The 21,862-nt window shown below is 42.7% G+C and overlaps 1 protein-coding gene across 3 annotated transcripts in view; it reads right to left on the bottom strand.

Moving 5' to 3' along the window:
* CHD6 (chromodomain helicase DNA binding protein 6) overlaps positions 1–21,862 on the bottom strand; it is a 156,217-nt gene that overhangs the window by 77,496 nt on the left and 56,859 nt on the right. For all 3 annotated transcript variants that reach the window (XM_058679753.1, XM_058679755.1, XM_058679752.1), the window contains exons 3-7: positions 19,503–20,023; positions 13,712–13,859; positions 12,053–12,202; positions 1,428–1,490; positions 555–613 (exon numbers count right to left, since the gene is read on the bottom strand). In XM_058679753.1, the coding sequence (XP_058535736.1) occupies positions 555–613; positions 1,428–1,490; positions 12,053–12,202; positions 13,712–13,859; positions 19,503–20,023 (941 nt within the window). The remainder of the gene's footprint in view (positions 1–554; positions 614–1,427; positions 1,491–12,052; positions 12,203–13,711; positions 13,860–19,502; positions 20,024–21,862) is intronic.

The raw sequence follows: 21,862 nt of genomic DNA, 5'->3' as shown, positions 1-21,862 counted from the left end.
CTGCTGGAGATGCAGCTTAGAGAGAGGCCTTGCCCTTAGCAGCAACAAAGGAAAAAATAAATAGATAAAAAGCAAAATAAAGCCCTTCTGAGCAAGTGATCTTTCTGTAGGTTCTACAAAAACTGGCTCAGAGCAGAGAAAGGGCAGGTGTGGGCAGGCTATCATTAATACATGTTAGTGAAAGGGCTGGCAGTGAACACGAGAAAAAAATTCATACGGGAAAAAAAGGGTATCTGTTACAGGATGGTGATTCTTCCTCACTGTGTATACATGAGAATTCCTTAGAGAGTGTTAAAAACAAAACAAACACAAAAACAAAAAAATGCTGGTCTTTGGGACCCATTCTACATGTGAGTCAAGGGGTTTGGCTGTTTTTAAAAAGCTCTCCAGGTCATTCTACATGCAGCCTAAGCTGAACATGAGTTGGCCAAGCAAGATCTGTGGGTCAGGCCTTAGAGGCCAGTCTCTGGAAATTCAGAAGAAAATCAAGTGACAAGGGAAAAGATTGATTCATATAAAATCCAAATACACATAATATGATTAAATAGACGTACAAATTTCTATACTTCACGTAGAACAGCTCCAGGTCGAAGGGGGGTTCTCCTGGGTGAACCTGTAACCAACAACAGGCAGCTGTCAGCCCGGCTCCCAGGCAGACCACCCTCTCAGGTAGACCACCCTCATGTGCCACACGGAAACAGGTAACCTGACACCTCTGCCTGGTCTCAGCAAGGAGTCCTTGGGGATATTTTTCATTTTACCAGACCCTGTCCTGATAGATTTTGCTCATCTTTTCCACAGCTACAAGAGCTAAAATGAAAAAAAAAGCGGGGGGCGGGGGGAGAACGAAGGCATTCTTCCAAGGCTGGGCCTGGCACAACGCAGAGCTGACGGGTGTCCAGCGGCCCAGGGCTCTGAGAAACATCAGGACAAATCTCTGTAGTTCCCCAGGCCCTTCGCCCTCACAGGAACAGAGCTACTCGCTCTCCAGGTGATGAACTGTACTTCTGTAAACACTCAAAGTCAGGATGACACTACACTCTCACCAGCAGTGACATGTGCTCCCAACTGCAGGGATGCTCTCTAGCGGAGCCCACAGTGGCCCGAGAAAACTAAAGGAAAAACACCTCATAACGTTTCCATCATGAGTCTTTCCAGGTTCTTTTAGAGCCACTGAAACTGAGGGGATAAAAGTCCCTTTGCTAGGATCACAACAGCAAAAATGATCAGTTTGAGTCATTCTAGGTATTGAAAAGTTTCATGTCGTAAAATCTTCCGTGGGAGGGAAGTTAACTGTTGACTAGCCAGGCAATATTCTTGCCCAGCTCTCAGTCAAGAACGAACATTCTCCATTCTCTAGCCAATGTCTTCACAGAGGCTGAAATCCGGGTTTGTGATACACAAACACCAGAATGCGGGTCACCAACCTCCTGGACAGTCTTGGATGCCAGAATCTTCTCAATGATGTTTGCATCATCTTCTGGAGGCTCCTGGAGACAGAGATGAAAAAAAAAATTATTGTAACAAGAGAATTGAAAGAATAACTCAGCAAGAAACAGAAACTGAATATTCCTTATCTGAAATGCTTGGATCGGAAATGTTTCCACTTTTCAAATTTTGGCATATCTATATAAACTACTGCTTGAGGTTCTCTAATCCAAAAAAAAAAAAAAAAAAAAAAATCTGAAATGCTCCAAAACTCCACCAGTGCTTAAAGCTTTGTGTTTTGGAACAATTCAGCTTTGGACTGGGGACGCTTGATTTGTACTGTCACAAGTTCCCCTCTGACCGCTGGCGATCCCCTCCCACCAGCAGGGGAGCAGCAGTTTGCTCAGCTGGAACTCAAGGAGGCAGCTCACACCTCCGGACACCACCCCAGGAACAGCAGAGATTGGATTCAATTTCAGATTTGCCTCCAGCATTACTAAAGTTGGTCCCAGAATACACAGGTATCTGTTGCTGCTTAAGATTATCAGAAAGCTCTAACAGCAGAGTCTGGTGGCCTTCGAATCAGATGCTCCTATCTAACACCTATCAGCTAATAACTTTGGACAAGTCTACTGACACTTCTTGGTTTCCAACTATATCACAACAGGATTTACACACACACCACTGGGCTATCAGGAGCATGCAACAGTATACACAAATATATTTTTAACAGTGAACACTGTGTGAAAACAAAGTATAATTATTCTCTACTAAATTGCCCGTTACCTCTGTGCTTGACAATGGCTTTCTGTCCCACTGATCATCCTTGGAATGCAAATTTTAACTGAAAAATTTAATTCCTTTTCTAGCTTAGAAAAACATCAAAATGTCTAAGCTCCCAATCTCCATAAAATCTTTCTGCCCAGCATTTATGATTTTTAAAAGTTCAAACTAGGGCCCGGCATGATGGCCTAGTGGCTAAACTCTGGCCTTACATGCACTGGGGTCTCGTATGGATGCCGGTTAGTGCCCCAGCTGCTCCACTTCCCATCTAGCTCCGTTTGTGGCCTGGGAGAGCAGTGGAAGCTGGCCCAGGCCTTGGGGCCCTGAGCCCATGTAGGAAACCCAGAGGAGGCGCCTGGCTCCTGGTTTCAGATTGGCTCAGCTCTGGCCATGGCAGCTCCTTGGGCAATCGGCCAGCGAATGGAGGATCTTTTTCTCTGTCTCTCCTCTCTGTAGGCACTGCCTAACCAACAGAAATAAATAAATCTTTTTAAAAAAGTTCAAACTAAAAATTTGAAAAGGGATGCAGTGAGTTAGAAAACCCTGATCTTGTTTCTGAGACTCTGAGCAGCTTTATTTTAGTGGTTTCACACATTACAACCTTTCCAGACCCATCACAAGGAGATGTAAAAAACACTCATTACAACAACCCTGGTTGTCAAATTCACAGCCTAGGTTCCTGTGTAGAGCATCCAGGATGATCTGTGCTGTGTACCACCCTCAGCCTCCCCATTCTAGGACTAACCATCCTAAAGCCAACTACGACAGAAAATACAGTTTCCTACGGTCTTAAAATCAAGCCTTTCTCAGAAAAGCACTGATAGTTTAAAAAAGAATAAAGATGAGGAACAGAACCCAGTAAGTAGGCAACCAGATGCTCTCAAAGGTTACAGATACTTATCATGCTCCCCAGAGGCAAAGCATTGTACTAGGTGCCATAAACCAGATAATAGAAAGAAAGGGTGGGATACAAGTAAGACTCGCTTTTCTGGTCAATTATCCTGGTCAATTATCCTTTCTGCTTGATCCTTAAAAGCACAGGTAAGTAAAGAAGGATGCGATTTACTGTTTATTGCCTACCTTGCCCTTAGACAAGTACATGTTTTTCTACTTTCATAAATCCTGCGGGCAACAAATATCTGACTGCTGCCAGGGAGGCAGTGAATAAAGGGTCCGGTGCTAGGTTAAGAGAAACTGCATGAATGAACCAACGTCCTACTTAATTTTAAACCCACAGCATTTGGTATTTACTGAGCAACTTTCATGTATATGCACAGGTATTTATTATTTATTTATTTTAAAAAGTTTATTTGAAAGGCAAAATGACCATCAGAGAAAAGAGAGATTTTTCATCTGCTGGTTCACCTCCTAAATGGCCACCATGGCTTGGGCTAGACCAGGCTGGAGCCATGAGCTACATCTGGTCTCCCAGGTGGGTGGTACAGGCCTGATTCCCACCACCCATCACTGCTTTCCCAGGTGCACTAGCAGGGAGCTGGACTACAAGTGGGGCATCTGCAACTCTCAAACAGGCGTGTATATGGGATGCTGGCACTGCAGGCAGTGGCTTAAGCACTGTACCCAAAGGTACAGGACTAGTTTAAATAAATGATATATAAAAGTATTCAACCTCAAGGAATGATCAGGCACACTAACACAGTGTTTAGATAATGAGATATGGAATAAGCATACTATATATACACACATCTCAAATGTTTATCTGAATGAATTTTTACACACACACATACATACTCATACATAACTACCACCCAGATCAAGTTACACAACTCATCCCATAGTCTGAATGACTCCGTGCTTCTATTTTAAGTAGCCACCATTCAGACTTCTACCACCACAGAGCAGTTTTGCCTATGATTAAAGCTGACACAAATGGAATTATACATGACTGGTCCTTAAGCACTGCAGGCAGACCAGAGGTGCTAACCTCTTGAGGAGTTGAAAATTACCATGTGACCCGACTCCCTGCAGCAGCTACAGGAGGGACTATGAAATTACCACAGCAGCACGGTATAGACTAGTCAATATTGTGTCATTATAGTTTAACACTGCATCTTTACATTTGCTAACATTTTTTTTTCTCTAAACTACAAATGTATGAACTTTAAGTGTTGATGTAAATTTTAATAAATTTTAACTGTTTGTGTTTATCTTATGGTAGTGAATGTTAAAATAGACTTAACAATTTATGCATTCACAACATATCCAAGTTTCTCTTATTTAATTTGGTATTTCTAGGCTCTAAAGTTCCTCTGTGAGCTTTTCCAAATTGCTATGCCTCTCAGACAAACAAAAATTCATGTTATTATTGGACCTGTGCAGTTCACAGGTATGTTACTGAAGAACCAGTCATATTTGTTCACAGTCCCGAGTAACATTCTGTTATATAAATACAGCACTATTTAGCCATCCTGTTGAGGAATAATTGAGTTGGTTCCAATTTTGATATTATTTATGAAGTTAATATAAATTGTACATGTTTGGGTAGACGAATATACTGATTTGTTCTTCTTTGATACCTACGAGTGATAATTCTGGGTAATTGCATAAATATGTTAATTTTAATGGAAACTATCTATTTAAAAAATCGTTTCCTTTAAAAAAAAACCTACTTCCAGAATGTTAAAAACTTTTGGATCAGAATCACATACAGAGATCACAACATTTTCTAACAGTCTATGGATTGCCTTTTCAGTCTCTTTTTGCATCTTTTGATAAATAAAAGTTCTACACATTCTATTTTATCAAATCTTTTATGATTAGTATTTCTCAGCCTAGTTTAAGAAATCTTTTTTGTGACCAAGTTTATGAAAGCCGCATAAAAATTTTCTAGTAGCCATGTTAAAAATGTAGAAACAAATGTGACTGTGATAAAACTTATTTAAACCAGTATATCCAAAATATTATAATTTCAACAATACAAAATTTTTGTATTCTTTTCTTCATACCAAGTGTTCAGAAACACAGTGTGCATCTTACACTCACTGAATTATCCCAGTTTGGACCAGGGATATGTGACCAACTGCTTAAGAGCAAAACATGGCTGGTGGTGTCCACATCGGCCCATGTAACTCCACGGTAATTTTACCCTAACTCCATTCCTGCAAATCAGTTACAAGCTCATTTACAGTAAGCCTTTAAACTTCTTTTTCAAGACCATCTCAAGTTTCTATGCTCAGGAGGATTCCAATTACAAATACATTAAACCTTTTAACTGTACCCCATTTGTATCTTTTTTATGCTTTTGTTTCACTCTGTTCTACCCATTCTTAATTCTCTGCTTCAGGAATCTTACACCAATCTGTCTTCACATTCACTAACCTTATCTGCTACTTTATCTAATCTGTTTGCAAATCTATCCACAGTTTCAGTTCTCTGGTCAAAGTCTTCACTTCAACATTCTGTGGGTCTCTTTTTTCCTTTATTTTCTTGACCAACTAATCAGAAATCTGACTTTTTTTTGACTCCAATATCTGGGTCACATAAGGGCTGCTTCTATTATACGCCAAATCTCTTGACTGTTAGGCCACATGTTCTAAAGGATCTTTAAACATGTAATATAATTTTATTTTTATGATGGATACTGCAGATGAAACAGCTGGGGCAGCTATGCATGTATTCTCTACCACAAATGTTTCCTCTTTCCTCTTAGACAAACAGGCAGGAAAGGTGATACCTTTCATCCAGTCAGGAACTGATGTGGGTCAGCATGGGATTAGCTTGGAGACTCAATCCGGCCCTTGTTTTACCTTGTTCCTTGAGCACAAATGTTCAAGTCACTGACCGGAAGATCATTTTTCTCTTAAACCCTGAAACGTATGCCTTTTGGAGTTTATGGATTAAACATTTTGGTCTCTAATCTCAAGCAGGTTAAAAGTCTGATCCCTTCAGTAAAATTGTCTCCTAGTGCTGTCAATCGCCTACTGGCTGATCTGCTAGTTCCCACGTACTCCAGAATCCAAGGCTTTTCTTCGTGCATTAGCAAGAAGCTGGATTGCAGTGGAGCAGCCGACACTTAACAGGGGCTCCCATGTGGGATGTTGGTATCACTAACTTGCTGTGCCACAATGCTCGCTCCAGATGGCTTCTCTTTAATAGAATTATCTCTTTGCTTGGGCCCTCCTGATGCTCAGCCTGCTCCCAGAACTGGGAAACGGTTACCCAGAGGTAATACTAGTGACTGCTGGCTCATCCACGAACAGCACTCAGTGCTTAGAGTTGTAGCTAATCCGCATATTTTTTCGCTTCCACGGTTACCTGAATAATTTGTCTCTTGTGTTCCCCTTGCAGTTAAGTGTTGGACTCACATGACACTACATGATAATCACCAGTAGAAATTCTCCAACATTAACTCTTACTACTGGAGTGGCCTAGGGTCTACTTTGGAAGTTTCTTCTTTTTTTATTTTTAAATGTATTCTCATTCTCTTGGTGATTCCATCCAGTATCATGACTATAAATCCTGGCTAGGATGCTTATACATGCAGCGCAGATCCCTCCCCCGTCCCTCTGTGACTTGCCATCTCTTTGAGTATTTACATGTATTTCAAATTTAAAATATCTCCAGGCAGGGAGGGGAGAATAATTCTCCACACTCAACTCCTGGTCTCCTGATGAACATCCCTGCTCCTGCTCTGTGATTTACAGTCCTTTCCTACCTTAGGTTAAAGGAAAATCCCCTCCCAGCTGGTCCTTAAATCAGCAAATCTCGTCAGCGGTCCAGAACGCAGCCTGTTTCTATCCTAATTCACATCCTCTCCCTCTCTCACCCAGATTTTTCCCAGGAGCTAAGTAGTCTTCCCCTTTCTGTCCTTGATCCACTGGTCTATTCTCAACTGAAGGTTCAGAATGACCCTTTAAACTATGCTGCTTCTTGGCCTCTCTTTTAACTAGGAGTAAAGCCAGGGATCTTCAGATTGTCCATAAAACCTATGGGATCTATAGGCACTCCCTCCCCCGACCTTACCTATCACTGACCTTGGAAAAGGCTGCTCCTCCTGCCTGAGACACTCTTCTTCTTACTTAACCCCTTCCTTTCCCTCCTGTACATTCAAGTCTCTGCTCAGATGTTATCCTCTTAGTGACGCAAACAACTCTGAGCACCCTAAGACGGAATTCTGTGTCACTTTCATTCTGTATGGCACTTATTACTTTTGAAATTTTACATACTTTCCTTATTTCTTCAGATTTATTATCTGCCTCCACCTTTTGGAAGTCTTGAGGCTGGGCCTTCAGCCTTGCATTGCATGCAGATTTAAAATCTGGTTGATGTTTGATACAGCCCTCTTGAAGGCACTGGACTTTTGCCTGCTTTCCTCCTGGGCGGTACCTCCAGCACCCAGACAGTGCTAGCATGTAGTAGGTGCTCAACAAATAGGACTACATAAAAAAAAATCAAAGAGCTTTTTCAACAAAATATGTCAGTATTAGTAAATATTGATATGATGGGAAGCCGGCGCCCTCGGGCAGCTAGGAGAAGTCTGGAAGTGAAGTGAGTACAAACGACATCCACAGGTCAGTACTGAACTTTCACAACTGCTGACTACTCTCCCTACTTGTGCCCAAGTCTGTGTACCCCAGGACAGCAAGCAAGCATCCAGATGTGAATATACAGGGAAAGGGACTGTCCTCTTCCTCGTCAGACTGCTTTGGATGCTACTGTATTCCGACCTTACTGTGAACAACAGTTAAAGATGGCTTCTGACAAGAGGATTCCGATTACTATACTAAGACCAAAATTGAGAAAATTTTAATACATGAAAGAAGAAAGCACAGGACTATGGGTACTGAAAGGATGAACAGTTTAAAACATTCTGCAGTACAGGAAATTTTCAAGTATAAAGTGGTTTGAAATGAAATTTTAATTTACTTTTTGGCACAGCTTAAAGAATGAGCATGAATGCTAGTGCTAAACAATCAATGCTGTTCATCAAAATGCTGAGAGTTTTATCCTGATAATGGAGTAAAAGGAGCAGTATTTTCAAAATACACATCAAAGAAGAGAGGAAACTGGAAAGGGACATTTTTTCCCCTTAAACAGAGATTGTGCGTATCATCTGTGTATAAACATGAAGTGTATACAGATACACACAGATATAAACTAAATCTGCTTGCCAAACACACTTCCATAACAACCATCTGTTCTCAAACGCTTGAAATTTTCTCAAATTATCCTTTAAAGAAGACCACTTTAATTCACTCACATGTCAGATTCATATAATTTTAAAATTTTATTCCTAAGAAAAATTTCAAAACCCTCAATTCTATTTACCCCTAACCTCAACCAACCTTTCAATTGCTTCTATTTAGCTAACCATAGGAAGGAACCTGTCAAGAAACAAACCATTTCTTTTTTAAAAAAATCTTAAAATTAATTATTTTCATTTTACTTGAAATTGAGAGACAGATCCTTCATCTGCTGACACCCTATCCTATGACAACCAGGTTGGGCCAGACTGAAGCCAGGAGTCAAGAATTCAATGCAGGTCTTGTGGGTGCAGCAGTTATCCAAGTACCTGAGCCGTTATATGCCACCTCCTAGGGTACTTATCAGCAAGAAGCTGAATCAGAGGCAGAGGAATAGGAACTGGAACCTGAATGAGACACTCCAAGAGAGCACATGGGCCCATCAAGTGGCATCTCAACCACTTGACCACCCAACAGCCAAATTCCCAATCAAGTAAATCACTTTCTTACCTTTTTTTTTTTTTGGCAGGAAATTTACCATAATATCTTATGAAAACAAAGTACTTGTTTAAAAAGACTTATTTATTTACTTGTCCATTCATAAGGCAGTTAGAGAAAGATCTTCTACTCACTAGTTTACTACGCAGACCGCCAGGAACTCAATCTAGGTCTCCTATGGGAGTGGAAAGAGTCCAGCCACTTGAGTCATCCTCTACTGTTTGCCCAGGTGCATTAGTAAGGGTTTGGATCAGAAGAAGAGCCAGGACACAGAAAGGTGCTTATATGGGACGCCAGCATTACAGATGGTAGCTTAACCCACTGAGCCACTATGAAGGCCTCACAAGTCACTGTCCAAATCAGTAAGTATTTACCAAGCGCCATGGTGGGTACTAAAATCGCATCACTCCTGATGCCCCATTTCAAAGGGCTGGCACTCATTCAAGGAAGACAAAGAGAACATATGTCTCAGATATGTCCTAAGGCAAATGCTAGTGAGAGCTAAGAAAGCGGAAGTAGCTTAGATTTACAGAACAGGTGAGACTTTAGGACTCTCGAGAATTGTGATTCGAACAAAACAAAGACAGGAGTTTTGATCTAATGCAGGATCTAAGTAACTACCTCAGTTACATGAGACTGAAAAGCACCAGCAGTTCCTCCGGTGTTCTGCTGCTGGACCAGGGAGGATGGAGACTTGTGGCAGAGAAGTACAGAGGCTGAGTGCTCCAGTACCCTGAATACAGTCCTCAGCACGGGGGGCGGGAGGGGTTTGGCCAACCCATGAGGATGCAAACACTGGAATCAAACTGAAGAGAAACAGAACCTGGGGCACGGGGGCTGTACCCCGTGATGAAATAGGATGCAGACGCCAACCAATCAGGCAGACACAGAGCTAGCAAGGAAGGGCCCCACACAGGTATGACCACAGTCCCAGAAGCTGAACAAAGTTACATCAACACTGGTGGCAAGCCAAAAGTCCTGGGGAAACCTGTCTGCAAGCTGAAGCACTGCTTACATGAAAGAAATGGGCGGACGCAAGGGAGAGGAAATACGCCAATACAGGGGAATGGAGAAACCATTAAAACAAACCAACCTATTTACATCATGGGTTTTTAACAATTTATTCACTAAACATTTAATAAGCAGGTCTAAGTGTGAGTCTTTACCTATTACCTAACATAAAGTTCTGCTTATGCTAAGTAAATATTGAGAAAAATTAAAAAGCAATGCCTATTTTCTATTTGTTTATAACCTGCTTAAGGGAAAAATCAAGAATGACCATCAAAGCAGATGGCAGAGACTCTGAAAATCAGGAGTCCTAGGCTTTGAGCAAGCATGGTTCCAGCTGACTTGACTCTGGAAAATAAACAACATAACAACAACAGTTGTCCTAGAAGACGGACATTGCTGCAAGCAGGCTGTCACCTCAGCGGTTCTTGGGAGCCAATGTAAATGTTATCTTACTGAAACTCAAGCCTAAGCTACAAAGAAGAAGAAAAGACACAAATCCCACCTTAAAGTAGCTCATGATGTACAGGAAGGAAACAAACGCAGTAGCAGGTAGTCAGAGGACCATGACAGAACTAAACAGACTGTTACGGCACACAGAGTAGGGGCATCTGCCCTCAGTTCCGCATGGGCAGGCTCCCTTCCATGCTAAACATAGGGGAAGGCACAAAGACACAGTGCCAGGCACAGCAGAGTGCAGTGAGCCAAAGCCTTACTCAAACCAACACCCTTTTGTTTCAAAACACAAAATCACAGAAATCACTCAAATTCTCAAGTCCAAGTTCAGAGCCTTCTAGAAGTCTATACACTATAAACGGACCTTGGAATGTGAACATTTGTTTCTGTTCCAGGCACCAACATCAGTGAGCCAAAGCATAAAAAAGCTGAATCAGTGGAGATGGAAACATTGTCAGCCCTTGAATCCCATGGCCAGGCCAGGAGCTCACTATGGTCAGTGGATTCCAAAGCAAAGCCATGAGAAAGTGCCTGTGTTGAGCTGGAATTACTCATGCATGGAGTCACCTCCACACTAGGAAACGAATGCTGGGGCAGGCTGCGGCCTGTCACCACAGAACAGGGCTGGGCACTGACCTGCAGAGAGAGGGCACAGGGGCCTTTTGGATGCTCACTACACCCACTGCTCTGCCTCAGATAAAGCCAGCAAGTAGGTGGGTGGCTAGCAAGTCACCTTAAAGAGCCTGGGAAGCAGACTTGAGAAAAAGTCCAGGACCTTAATGATTTCTGCATTAACAAATGCCCTGAGGATTGCTTGGGACCATGGTTGAGGTCCACGTCTTTTAACCTTTCCGTTAGCCTGGGAAATCTTTGTTCAAACCTCACCAGGAAGACTAGTGTGCAAAACAGATGCAAGTGGAGTTGCTTTGGTTCTGCAGCAGCCAGGGCTCCACAGGGCACAGAGTCTGAAAAATACTTTGTAAGCGTATCTCTCTAGTGCCCTTGTACGCATACGGCCTGTCTGTGAGCGCAGCTAGGCCTTTGGCTCAGAGGCCAGATCCACGTGGCTGTCTCTCTGAACATGAAAGCTACAACCAAGTCAGGCCTCTTCTTTGCCTGATAAATTCAATACATTTTTTTAAAAGACATAAATAAAGTAAATTCAGATTGTATGTAATGTTTACCCTTATGTGAACCCTCACTTTGCTCTACCTTTACAGGAAGAAAAGATCCTTGATAAATTAACATAAAATTTCCTGAATTTTATCTGTAAGATCAAATACTGCTGCCCAACAAAACATGAAACGTGGTTAATGATACAGACTAAATGGAGAATACAAAACCCTATAAATTATTCTAACTATCAAGACAACCATAAAATCTCCAGGGAAAACTCACAATGAAGCAACACAATTCTAGCATCTATTAGCTATTTAAACATTCTTAGGTAGCTAAGAAGGAATATAATGATAATACATCAGATCATTACTCCTATTAGGTGTTATATTCATTAGCTGGACAACCCTTATCAGAGACATGAAATCAACTCTCACATGCGAGTGAATAGCACTTACAACAACCTAACATGCTTTTTATCAAAGAGGCCACAGAACAGCGCCATCATCCAAGACCAAACGTCTCCAGCAATGGTCAGTAGCCTCAGGTGCAGCACGTACCTCTGCCTGCCAAGCCAGGGTAGAGGCCGAGAGAGCAGATGTCCGGCCAGCTCCAAGGACAGCGATTGTCTCCCCATCATCATCCACCACCTTGAAGTCCAGGTCCTCGTTGTATTTTCTGCGCTTCACTTGACGTCCTGAGCGTCGTTTCTGCAGGGCAAACACACCTGTCAGAGTAGCTCTGTGAGTCAAAGGCAACAGCTGGAACAAGAACACCCTTGTTTAAACGTGCTAACGTGACAAGGAAAACTTCTCAGTGTAAACACGACTCCCTGAAGGACTGAATCTCTCAAGAAGGGTTCTAGTTGTGGCAGGCTTGGGGCAAATAAGAAACCAGTCTCCAAGCTGTCATGTTCTACCACAGACAGGGTGTGTGCAACCCAGGAGCAGCAACCTTCCCTCTTTTCTAGAACCACTTCTACGCCAACAAAACGAGGAGTAGAGGAAGCTCATTTTTTTAAGACATGACGATAGATTTTGTTGTATTCAAATTCACTACACTTGTTAATCCTACAAATGTAATTTGAAAAACAAATACCAACTTTATCAGGACTCACTTTGAGAGCCTCATAACATTGCTGAAATGTAGGGAGGCATCTCTAATGTGACACAGCAAGTTTTATGAGTCGTCATCTACACACTCATCTCTAATTACGTATCTTGTAGCTTTTAGAGACAGCATTGATCAACAAAGCAGTGGAGTTTTGTGTTTCGCAAACACAAAATCACACAGTTCAACTAATTACATCCAAGCAGCAGGGTCACCAGCCAGCTCATTCTCAAATATTTAAAGTGTAAAAATGAAAAGACAAACGCATAACCTCACCTTCATGTTCCCATCCCTTCCTCACTTTGTCTGAGTGACTCTGAGTGAAACCTATTCCCCAACCCTACACATATCACCATCCGACAGCTCTCTGTCAAGTCTTGTCATGTTTAGCTCCTCTGCCAATCTGGAAGTCTGAGAATCACCAGACCCAGTTCATAGGCAGTGAAGGTTTTCCTGCTCAAATGCCAGATGATACCTTCCTACAGTGGAGATCATCCAGCCTAGTATGCTACTTTCCGAGAAGAAAACAATCAAAAAAAAAAAAAAAAAAAAAAGAAGAAAGGGGAAAAAAAGCTGGTATAATATTAGTACAGAGATTAGGCAGAGCTTAAAATGTCTATGTTCTGGGCCCAGCGCAGTAATCTAGCAGCTGAAGTCCTCACCTTAAATGCACTGGGATTCCAAATGAATGCTGGTTCGAATCCTGGTGGCCCCACTTCCCATCCAGCTCCCTGCTTGTGACCTCGGAAAGCAGTCGAGGACGGCCCAAAGCCTTGGGACCCTGCACCTGCATGGGAGCCCTGGAGGAAACTCTGGGCTCCCGGCTTCGGATCGGCTCAACTCCAGCCACTGCAGCCACCTGGGGAGTGAACCATCGGACGGAAGATCTTTCTGTCTCTCCTCCTCTCTGCATATCTGCCTTTCCAGTAAAAACATAAATCTTTTTTAAAAAGTCTATATTCTATACACTAGTCAAAACTGTAAAAGCCCAGCCCAGATCTGTGTGTAAGGGCAGCAGGTCAGACAGAAACAGGCCTAGAATACACCAGTGTCAACAAGCCCCCGTGTGGCAGCTGTGACCTCCACCGGGTTCCCGGTCACAACCGTACCTGGCTGTCTGCAGATTCAGCGCACTCCTCAGGACTCCGCAGGGATGAGTTCGGCAGGCTCTGATCCAGCTCTAAGCTCTCCACTGTGGTTTCACTTTTCCTTTTTCCTTTCTTCTTTTTCTCCACTGGAGTTGGTCCTTGCTCCTTGCTGTAAGGACAAATTCAGAATTAAAACCGTTGGCCAGTTATTACAATTAAGGTTTCTCCTGGGATTAAAGTCGTGAAATCATATCCTGGAAACTCTACAGCAAAGCACGCTCTAACAAAGAACCTGTAAGATTCTTCCCAGAAACATACAGAAATATGAGAAGAAATATCTACATAGGTTGAGACACAATTCACTTTATTAATCCTCTTGCGTGACTACTACAGCTATGACTAACCCAGTAAAAACTAATTATGAACATCTCTAAAAGCCTAACATTCGGTTTACACTAGAATGTTTAATTGGTTCGGAGATATTTCAAATATAAAAATTACAATTTTCCTTTAAGTTATATTGCCTACAGCAAGAAACATAGGTCTGATCTGTCAACATCGTATACTGAATAAAATCTATGTGTAAGAGCTACAGTGAGCACTATGGAACTAAGAAATGAATACAACACTCTTTGTCCTGGAGAAGCTTACAATTCCAAAAATCTTGCAGTCCACTTATTGTCACAGCTCAAGGAATATAACCACAGGGAGGCAGAGCCAGGAAAAGCCCACCCAAGGCCCTCCGAAGATGGGAACGTTTCCTCTGGGAATGGTCCTTCCTGACCCTCCCAGCCAGTGCCAGTCTCTTCACTACACTTCCCAAGCACTTCCACTGCGCACTCCCTAAGGAGCTCAAAATGCCCTTTCACCACAGGATGCTCAGAAGATGCTGCTATAAACAGCGTCTGGTCCTCTGCAGTCTCTCAGGGAGGACTGTTGGAAGGAGGGATATTTTATACTTCCCCTATCTCTCCAAACAGACTCAAAGTTCCTAGAGGACAGACAACAGGTTTCTGCTCAGGTCTGCATTCCTCACATTGAGTAGGGTTAGACCATATGCATAGGAAACACTCAAACATTTACCAAATGTTAAAACACTTAAAACACTTTTTTCATGAGAATGGCTAGATTGATAAATAAATTGGATAAAATTATTCTTGTTTTGAGAAATTTAGAAAAGCACACTGAATTGAGATACAGCTACAGTGCTGACAGCTGTTAGATAATGATGATAACAGCCAGTCATAATGATTGCAGTCAGGTACTGACTAGATGCAGGTGAATTCTCCACACGGTCATCTCCTTTGTGCTTCCGGATCACTCTCTAGGGCAGACCATACTCCTGTTCTCATTTTTACCATGAGGAATTTGAGGCACAGGGAAGTTCAGTTTGATTCCCAGGGTAATGCCCTGGGTAGACACTGGAGACAGCAGGCAGAGTCTACGTCCTTAACCCTGGGATATATTCAGAAAGAAACAGCTGTGTGGCTGGACAACTGGGCAAGCCAACAAAAGCATCATGTTAGAGCTGGAAAGGAAAGTCATAAAGGTACCCAAGAGGACAGAGTTCAGACTTCATTCTAGGGGGAAATGAACTGTGAAGAAGTCCAGGCAAGAGGGACTAAAGAGCTAAGCTAAATAAGACCAAGGAGAACTCAAGGGTGACAGTGCTTAGAGAGGTCCACGACACAGAGGATGAGGAAAGACCCAAACAGGTTGGCATTTAATCTCAGCAGAGTTGTGGACGGAGGAGGGGAAGAGAGAGAAGCTGGACTGCTCTGCTGGAGGGCAGATTCAGTATGCATACCAGCAGAGCTGGCCACTGGCTTGGTGCTGAACTGCTTCCCTACACACCCTTCACTCTCCACGTACCCCCAAGCAAGCCGGTGCAAACTCATTCCACTCACAATACTCCAGGCTGAACTGATTCGCCTGTTCCCCAGAAAAGCTCACAAGAAAGCTGAATTCAATCTGAGGAAGTAAAACCCAAGGGGATCTTACCAAGTTACAAGATGACAGATTTAATAAGGAATTTGTACCACACTTACTTAGTGGGGAAAAAAATGAAAAAGTTCTTTCAAATTATTAGCAGAATGGGAGACTCAGGTGAAATAGTCTTATAAGATGCTAAATTTTTACAGGAGCATTTATTTCAAGCTATATGACTTCTAATTATGAAAACTTCATTACATTCTGTGGCATTCTTACGCTCTGACTCTCATTTAGCTGTTAAAGAGACAATCTCATGAGACAACTCCAGCAATTTTTCACACTAGAAAATGGAAGTTGAGGTTTTATTTATTTATTTATTTATTTATTTATTTATTTATTTATTTCAGAGGCGGAGAGAAGAAGGAAGAAGAAGAAGAAAAACAGGGGTGAGAGACAGAGAGGACTTCTATCTATTAGTTCAGTCCCCCAACCAGTACCACGATCCAGGTCTCCCACGTGGCTATCAGGACCCCAAGCACTGGAGCCATCATTGCTGAATTTCCCAGGGTTCCTCATTAGCAGAAAACTGGAGCCAGGAGCTAGATGTGGGTACAGAACCACTGGCCTGTCCTGCCCATAAGTTCATCTATACCTCCCATCTTTAAAGAAATTATGTCTCTCCAATCTTTTTGCCATTTCATTAACATCTAGAGATGTTAAAAATAAGAGTGCACTGGGTCTACCATGTTTAGACTGGAAGCCCTTCAAAGAATATTTGTGCAAATGTCTTGTGGTCTGTTGACTTTAAGTCTTTCTCCACCTACTAATTCTTTACATTCCTAGCTCAATACTCACCTTCTCCAAGGGACTCCCTAGACCAGAACTGGAACATTCTTAATCTTCTAAATCCTTTCAGCTATTCTACATGCAGTTGTATCAGATTCCTTCATTTATTTATACTTTTGCCAGTTTCTTGGAGACTTCCAAGGCTGTTTCTCTAACTTGTGAAGCTTTTTAACTATTCATAGATGATTCTCTGGGACTTTTGCCCTTACTATTCCATTCCCAATAAAACACTCATGAATAAATATGCAAGAGGCACAAAAGATATGCTCCCTAAACAAAAAGAACAGGTATACAACAAGATTATTAATTGCTTCCTTGCAGATTTGGAAAAGTCTCACTACACACCCAATCTTAACTAAGTCCTAACGTTAACTAAACCAGAACTCCAAGTCAGCTGCGGAGCTGCTACTACATCGCAAGCATTCGGTGGATTTTTTATAAGCACCAAGAACTATTCAGCGCCTAATCAATACCTGCTCAAATCAGAATAAATGTGTGGGCAGTGCCGGTAGCCCAGCAGTTAAGGTACCCAGAATCCTACAACAGAATGTCTGGGTTCAACACCCAGTTTCAGCCTCTCAGTCCGGCTTCCTGTCAATGGCGGTGGCTTGAGCTCTTGGGTTCCTGCCACCCAGGGGCAGATCCAGCCTGAGTTCCTGGCTTTGGTTTTAGCCTCAACCCAGCCTTGGCCATCGTGGGCACTGAAGGAATGAATCAGCAGATGGTAACTGTCTTAAGTTTCTTTCTTCTGCTGTCATATAAATTAATTTGAAAACTAAAAAAACAAAACATGAACTGGAGCCAATCAGCAAGAGCAGTGCATAGAAAGCTAAGACTTACAAAGATTTTTAAAAAATCAATTAATTTCTTTCTATAAACCTGTTTGTGCTGACATGTGGAACCATGAAATACATGGGTCTAAAGACACAAAGGAATCAAAAGTAAAGGGTTATTAGTTCAGAATCCTAGTGGAGCTAAATAGGATTCTGCTAGATTTTGGCTCAGGATGGAATAGCTTCATAATAGCCACTCTGTAAACTGTGTTCCTAGGAACTCACCCAAGCCTGTGTGACAGACTAAAGTTGTAAACTCCATGCCAGGCAAAAACGAAAGAATATCATGAGCAAAATTTAAATTTGGATTAGAATATTATCCATCTGGTCCCAACACACTGTCCTTTTGAAGTAAACTCCAAGTTGTGGCACACACCACTTAAAATGCTTTCTCCTGGGGGTGGGCATTTGATGCTACGGTTAAGATTAAGATGCTGTCTGAGAAGCTCGCATCCCATATCAGAGTGCCTGGGCTCAAACCCCGACGCCACTCTGACTTCAGATTCCTGCTGATGCACACCCTGACCAACAGCAGGTGATGGCTGAAATACACACTGCCCGTGTGGATGACCTGGACAGATCTGTGGGCTCCTGGCTCTGGCCTGGCCTAGCCCTGGGTATTGCAGGCGTTTGGGGAGTGAGAGAGAAATGCATGGACTCTCTCTGTTCCTGTCTCTCTGCCTTTCAAATAAATTTAGACATTTTCAAATGCTTTATTTCTTTAAAATATATATCCTGTACGTTTGACCCAGCTCAGGTGTGATGGCCACATTGCTTTATGTTCTGCTAGCATGGCACACCAATTTCTAGGTTTTTATGGATGCTACTAGCCTGATAGATACGTTAAGATAGATACAAATATCCTGGTTTTGCATTTAGACTTTAAAAAATTTAAATTCCTTAACATACGGGTTGTATAATTGTTTTACATTTCTTCAAAAATTTAAAAAATACTGTTTTGCACAAAGAATTTAGGAAGAAAACAAAAAAGCACTGCTTTTATATATACCTGACAAATATGGATTTCTCTGCATAAGCTGGACGTTCATGCTGATAGAACTTCGAGGCAGGTCACTCACACCACCCACTCCACAGTAATCTCTACTGGGCCTTCCTTTCTCTACCAGTCACTGTGCACTCTTCCGTTCGCAGTATCTACTGAAATGCGAGGACTGTGACAGGAACTTAGAGACACAGGTCAAGAATGTCCTGTGCCAGAGCTCAGAGCCCGTGGAAGCCAATCAATCATTACCATCTGGAACTTGGCAGGCTGTCGATGCCTTTGATTACCATAAGGGCACACCTTCTTCATAGTTGACCCTCTGTCTCGACACTGTAACAGATCTGGATGTCCCAATCCTTAAATTCCATGTCTATTAACATTTTAATTCTTCTTAACCTCAAAGGAATAATGTTACAATCTGAACAGATTTGACTCCCTAAACTCAACTGAATATTTAAGTCCGATGTCTTAATGATTAATTGACTAATGCTGAGGGCGGAGGCCAAAATCAATTATAGTGCCTGACAGAGAGGCCTGTGGGATGAGAATAGCTTGATTTAGACCACTGGAGCAGAGCCCATGACCTAATCTTGATGGCGTCATAAGGAGAACACATAGAAGGTAGGGGAGGTATGTCCTTCCTTTCTGCTTCCTGGCTGCCTATAGGACAGTTTCTCTACCATCCTTGAGCCTCACCAGATGCCTAAACCCAGGGGGCTCTCTAACCTTGGTCTATGAACCTCCAGAGCTGTGAACTGAACAAATCTCCCCTCTTAAATGGCTCTTTGGAGGCATCTTAAAATAATGGAAAGCTGATAAACACTCTAAATGGCCATTTAATCTAAGTTTTCACTTCATTAGGTGGTTCATTTTGGTTGAGAATGAATATGGACATTATAAGTACATAAGCCTGGGATTTAGCGTTACATTTACACATGGGCAGGATACCAATCACCAGCTGAAGAATGCTAAGTAAATACTAAGTATGAAAAGGATGGCTGGGGTGGGAAGGGGGTGGAAAATGTCTGGAGTCCTAAAGTACAAATGTGGTTTTTGAAGAAAACAAACTTACAAAAGAAAGCAATTAGAAAACAACGACCTTCACGGACAGCCTCCTGCTCCCCAATCCACAGAGCAAAGGCGCAGACTTGGGACCCAGGTTCTGCTGGGAGGTGCAGCTAGTGTGGACAGTACACACCTGGCCTTCTTGGACTTGGTCCTGGCTGCAGAGTCGGAGCAGTTCCTCTTCTCTTTGGCCTCCTTGGTGCCCGAGGCCTCCCGGGGCTTCCGCGCCTTCCTGGTTCCATCCTTCTGCTTCGGCTCCTTGGGCTCCTTGGCCTTCCGGGGCTCCTTGGCCTTCCGGGGCTCCTTGGGCTCTTTAGGTTCTCGCTTCCTCTTTGGCTTGGGCTCCCTGTCCTTACCTCCTTTCACTGCACTGGCCTGCTCTCCTGACTCTTTTTTCTTCCGTTTCTTCTTAACTCCGGTCCCCCCTCCTCCACTGTCCTCCATCCCATTGTGGGAGGTCATTTTGCTAGCAAAAAGGGTGTCTGCATCTTCTTCGGCTGTATACACGTCCCTCTGTGATAGACAGTGCCTAGGAACATCATCAACCTTCTCTTCCTGATCGGTGCTGCAGTCAAACAGGGATGGGGATTTCACGTCAAAATTGACAGAGGCATCAGACATTGGGGAGTGGTTCAGAACTTTTAAGCTTGACAACTGTAAAAGAAAGAGAAGCAGTCTGTCACCCTCCGTTGCATGCTTCATACAAGCAGTGCTACACAGTCTGAATACACTGTGCCTACCACGCTGGAGGTCACACACGCCCTTTACCACTTGTGCAGCGATACAAAATGTTACTTAAAAACCATGTCAAAGACACCAAATAAAATCCAAAGGATCTCCACATTCTATACAGAAATCTGAAACACCTATAAGGCTTTATCTCTAAAACACTGGCTACTACAGCCTTCTACAAAGTCTCTTTAGATGCAAACAAAAACAAAAACCCTAGGCACACACAGAAGGCATTTACCATGCTAATACATGAACATGGTTGAGTGTGTTCTGAGACTCCCATCACGGACTGAGGTGCCAACACCGGGTTGCATGGTCAAACACAGCACGTTGTTTTATTTCCCCAAATCTTATTCTCACCTGTCATCAAGCAGCTGGCTGATTTTTCAATAGGAAAATCACAGTCACTCAAAGTTTTGCCCTTTATTTTAACTACAAAGGATATTGTTCTGCATAATCGTTTGACTTAGCACTAAGTAACCTTTGAGCACTTGCAAGCAAAACAAAGCAAGCAAACAAAAATCACATACATGTGGGAGGATGCCTTATTGCGACAGACTCCATTCAAAAAGATGCTGAAGGTAGTCCTAAACTGCTGTCACGCACCACCAAATAAAAGTGCAGCCTTCTCAAAGCATCACTTTTACGGAAACCTCCCTTTGCAAGCAGAAGTTCCACCTCATACTTTCAGGTCTGGTGTTGCAAAAAACAGATGGCATTTCAGAATCAAGCTAATGTTGGCAATCAGCAGGTAACAATGTTAAGTTCTAGCTTCAGGGAAAAGTATTCTCCCCTTGATTTGGAATTTTAAAAAAAGAAGAAGAAAAAGAAAAAAAGGAATGACTTACGGAGCCACTGCAGTTACCACGGCCTTTGGATGATGGCTCAGAAGCAGCACCATCTGAGTAGCCTGCTCTGACAACAGGCCAGTGCACACGCAAATGCAAGTGCTTTTCCTCTGGTGTGCTGCTGATCTAATCTGCGCTCTGGGAGTGATGGAGACTGCAAAATTCAGCTGCCTTATCTAGCCTTCAGTTTCTACCCATTTCTTTCCCTGGTCAGAGGGAAGACACTGAGAATCCCAGGAGAAAAAGATGAAAGAAAGGAGAGAGATTCCTTGGGATTTTTTTTTTTTTAATCACAAACAGAAGTCAAGCCACACACAAACAAGCCTAAATCCAGAGGGAACTGGTCACTCTGGCAGGACTCACTACAAAAGACAAAAGGGGTAGGTGGGCAGGCGGTGGAGAGATGATTCAGTTGACTTCACCACTGCTGAAGCAGGACTTAAGGGGGCTTCAGGAAAGGAGGAGCTAAGTAGATCTAAAATGAACTTAAAATCAAGTAAAATAGTAAAGATGATAAATTTTATATTATGTGGGGGTTTTTATCATCATTTTTTAAAATAAGTTTTTAAATGAAATAGAAGTCACTAGGAAACCCAGCCAGGAGGGTGAGAAGTGTCCACTGAAAATTCAGATCCTGAGCACACAGCCCGCCCCAGGATGTTACTGACTTCTGTGCCACAAACACTCAGCCTTCAGGAACAAGTTTTTGCTTAGCAGGCGAGGGTGGATCCACTAAAAACACGAAACAGGTTTGTTTTTTAAAGAGGTTTTCAACAATAACACACTGAAAAGACTTGGATCCACCAAGACAGCTCTCCTGCAGGTCAGGCCAGGACCCTCCCTTCAATCCATAATCCGTGTCAAGGTCTTTCTGGAATGATAAGGCTCCCTAAAGAGGCTGGGGACAGACAGG

This window comes from Ochotona princeps, chromosome 22, assembly GCF_030435755.1.
Source record: "Ochotona princeps isolate mOchPri1 chromosome 22, mOchPri1.hap1, whole genome shotgun sequence".
Lineage (NCBI taxonomy): Eukaryota > Metazoa > Chordata > Mammalia > Lagomorpha > Ochotonidae > Ochotona > Ochotona princeps.
Note: the sequence above shows the minus strand (reverse complement) of the source record. Positions and strands in the feature narration are given on the sequence as shown.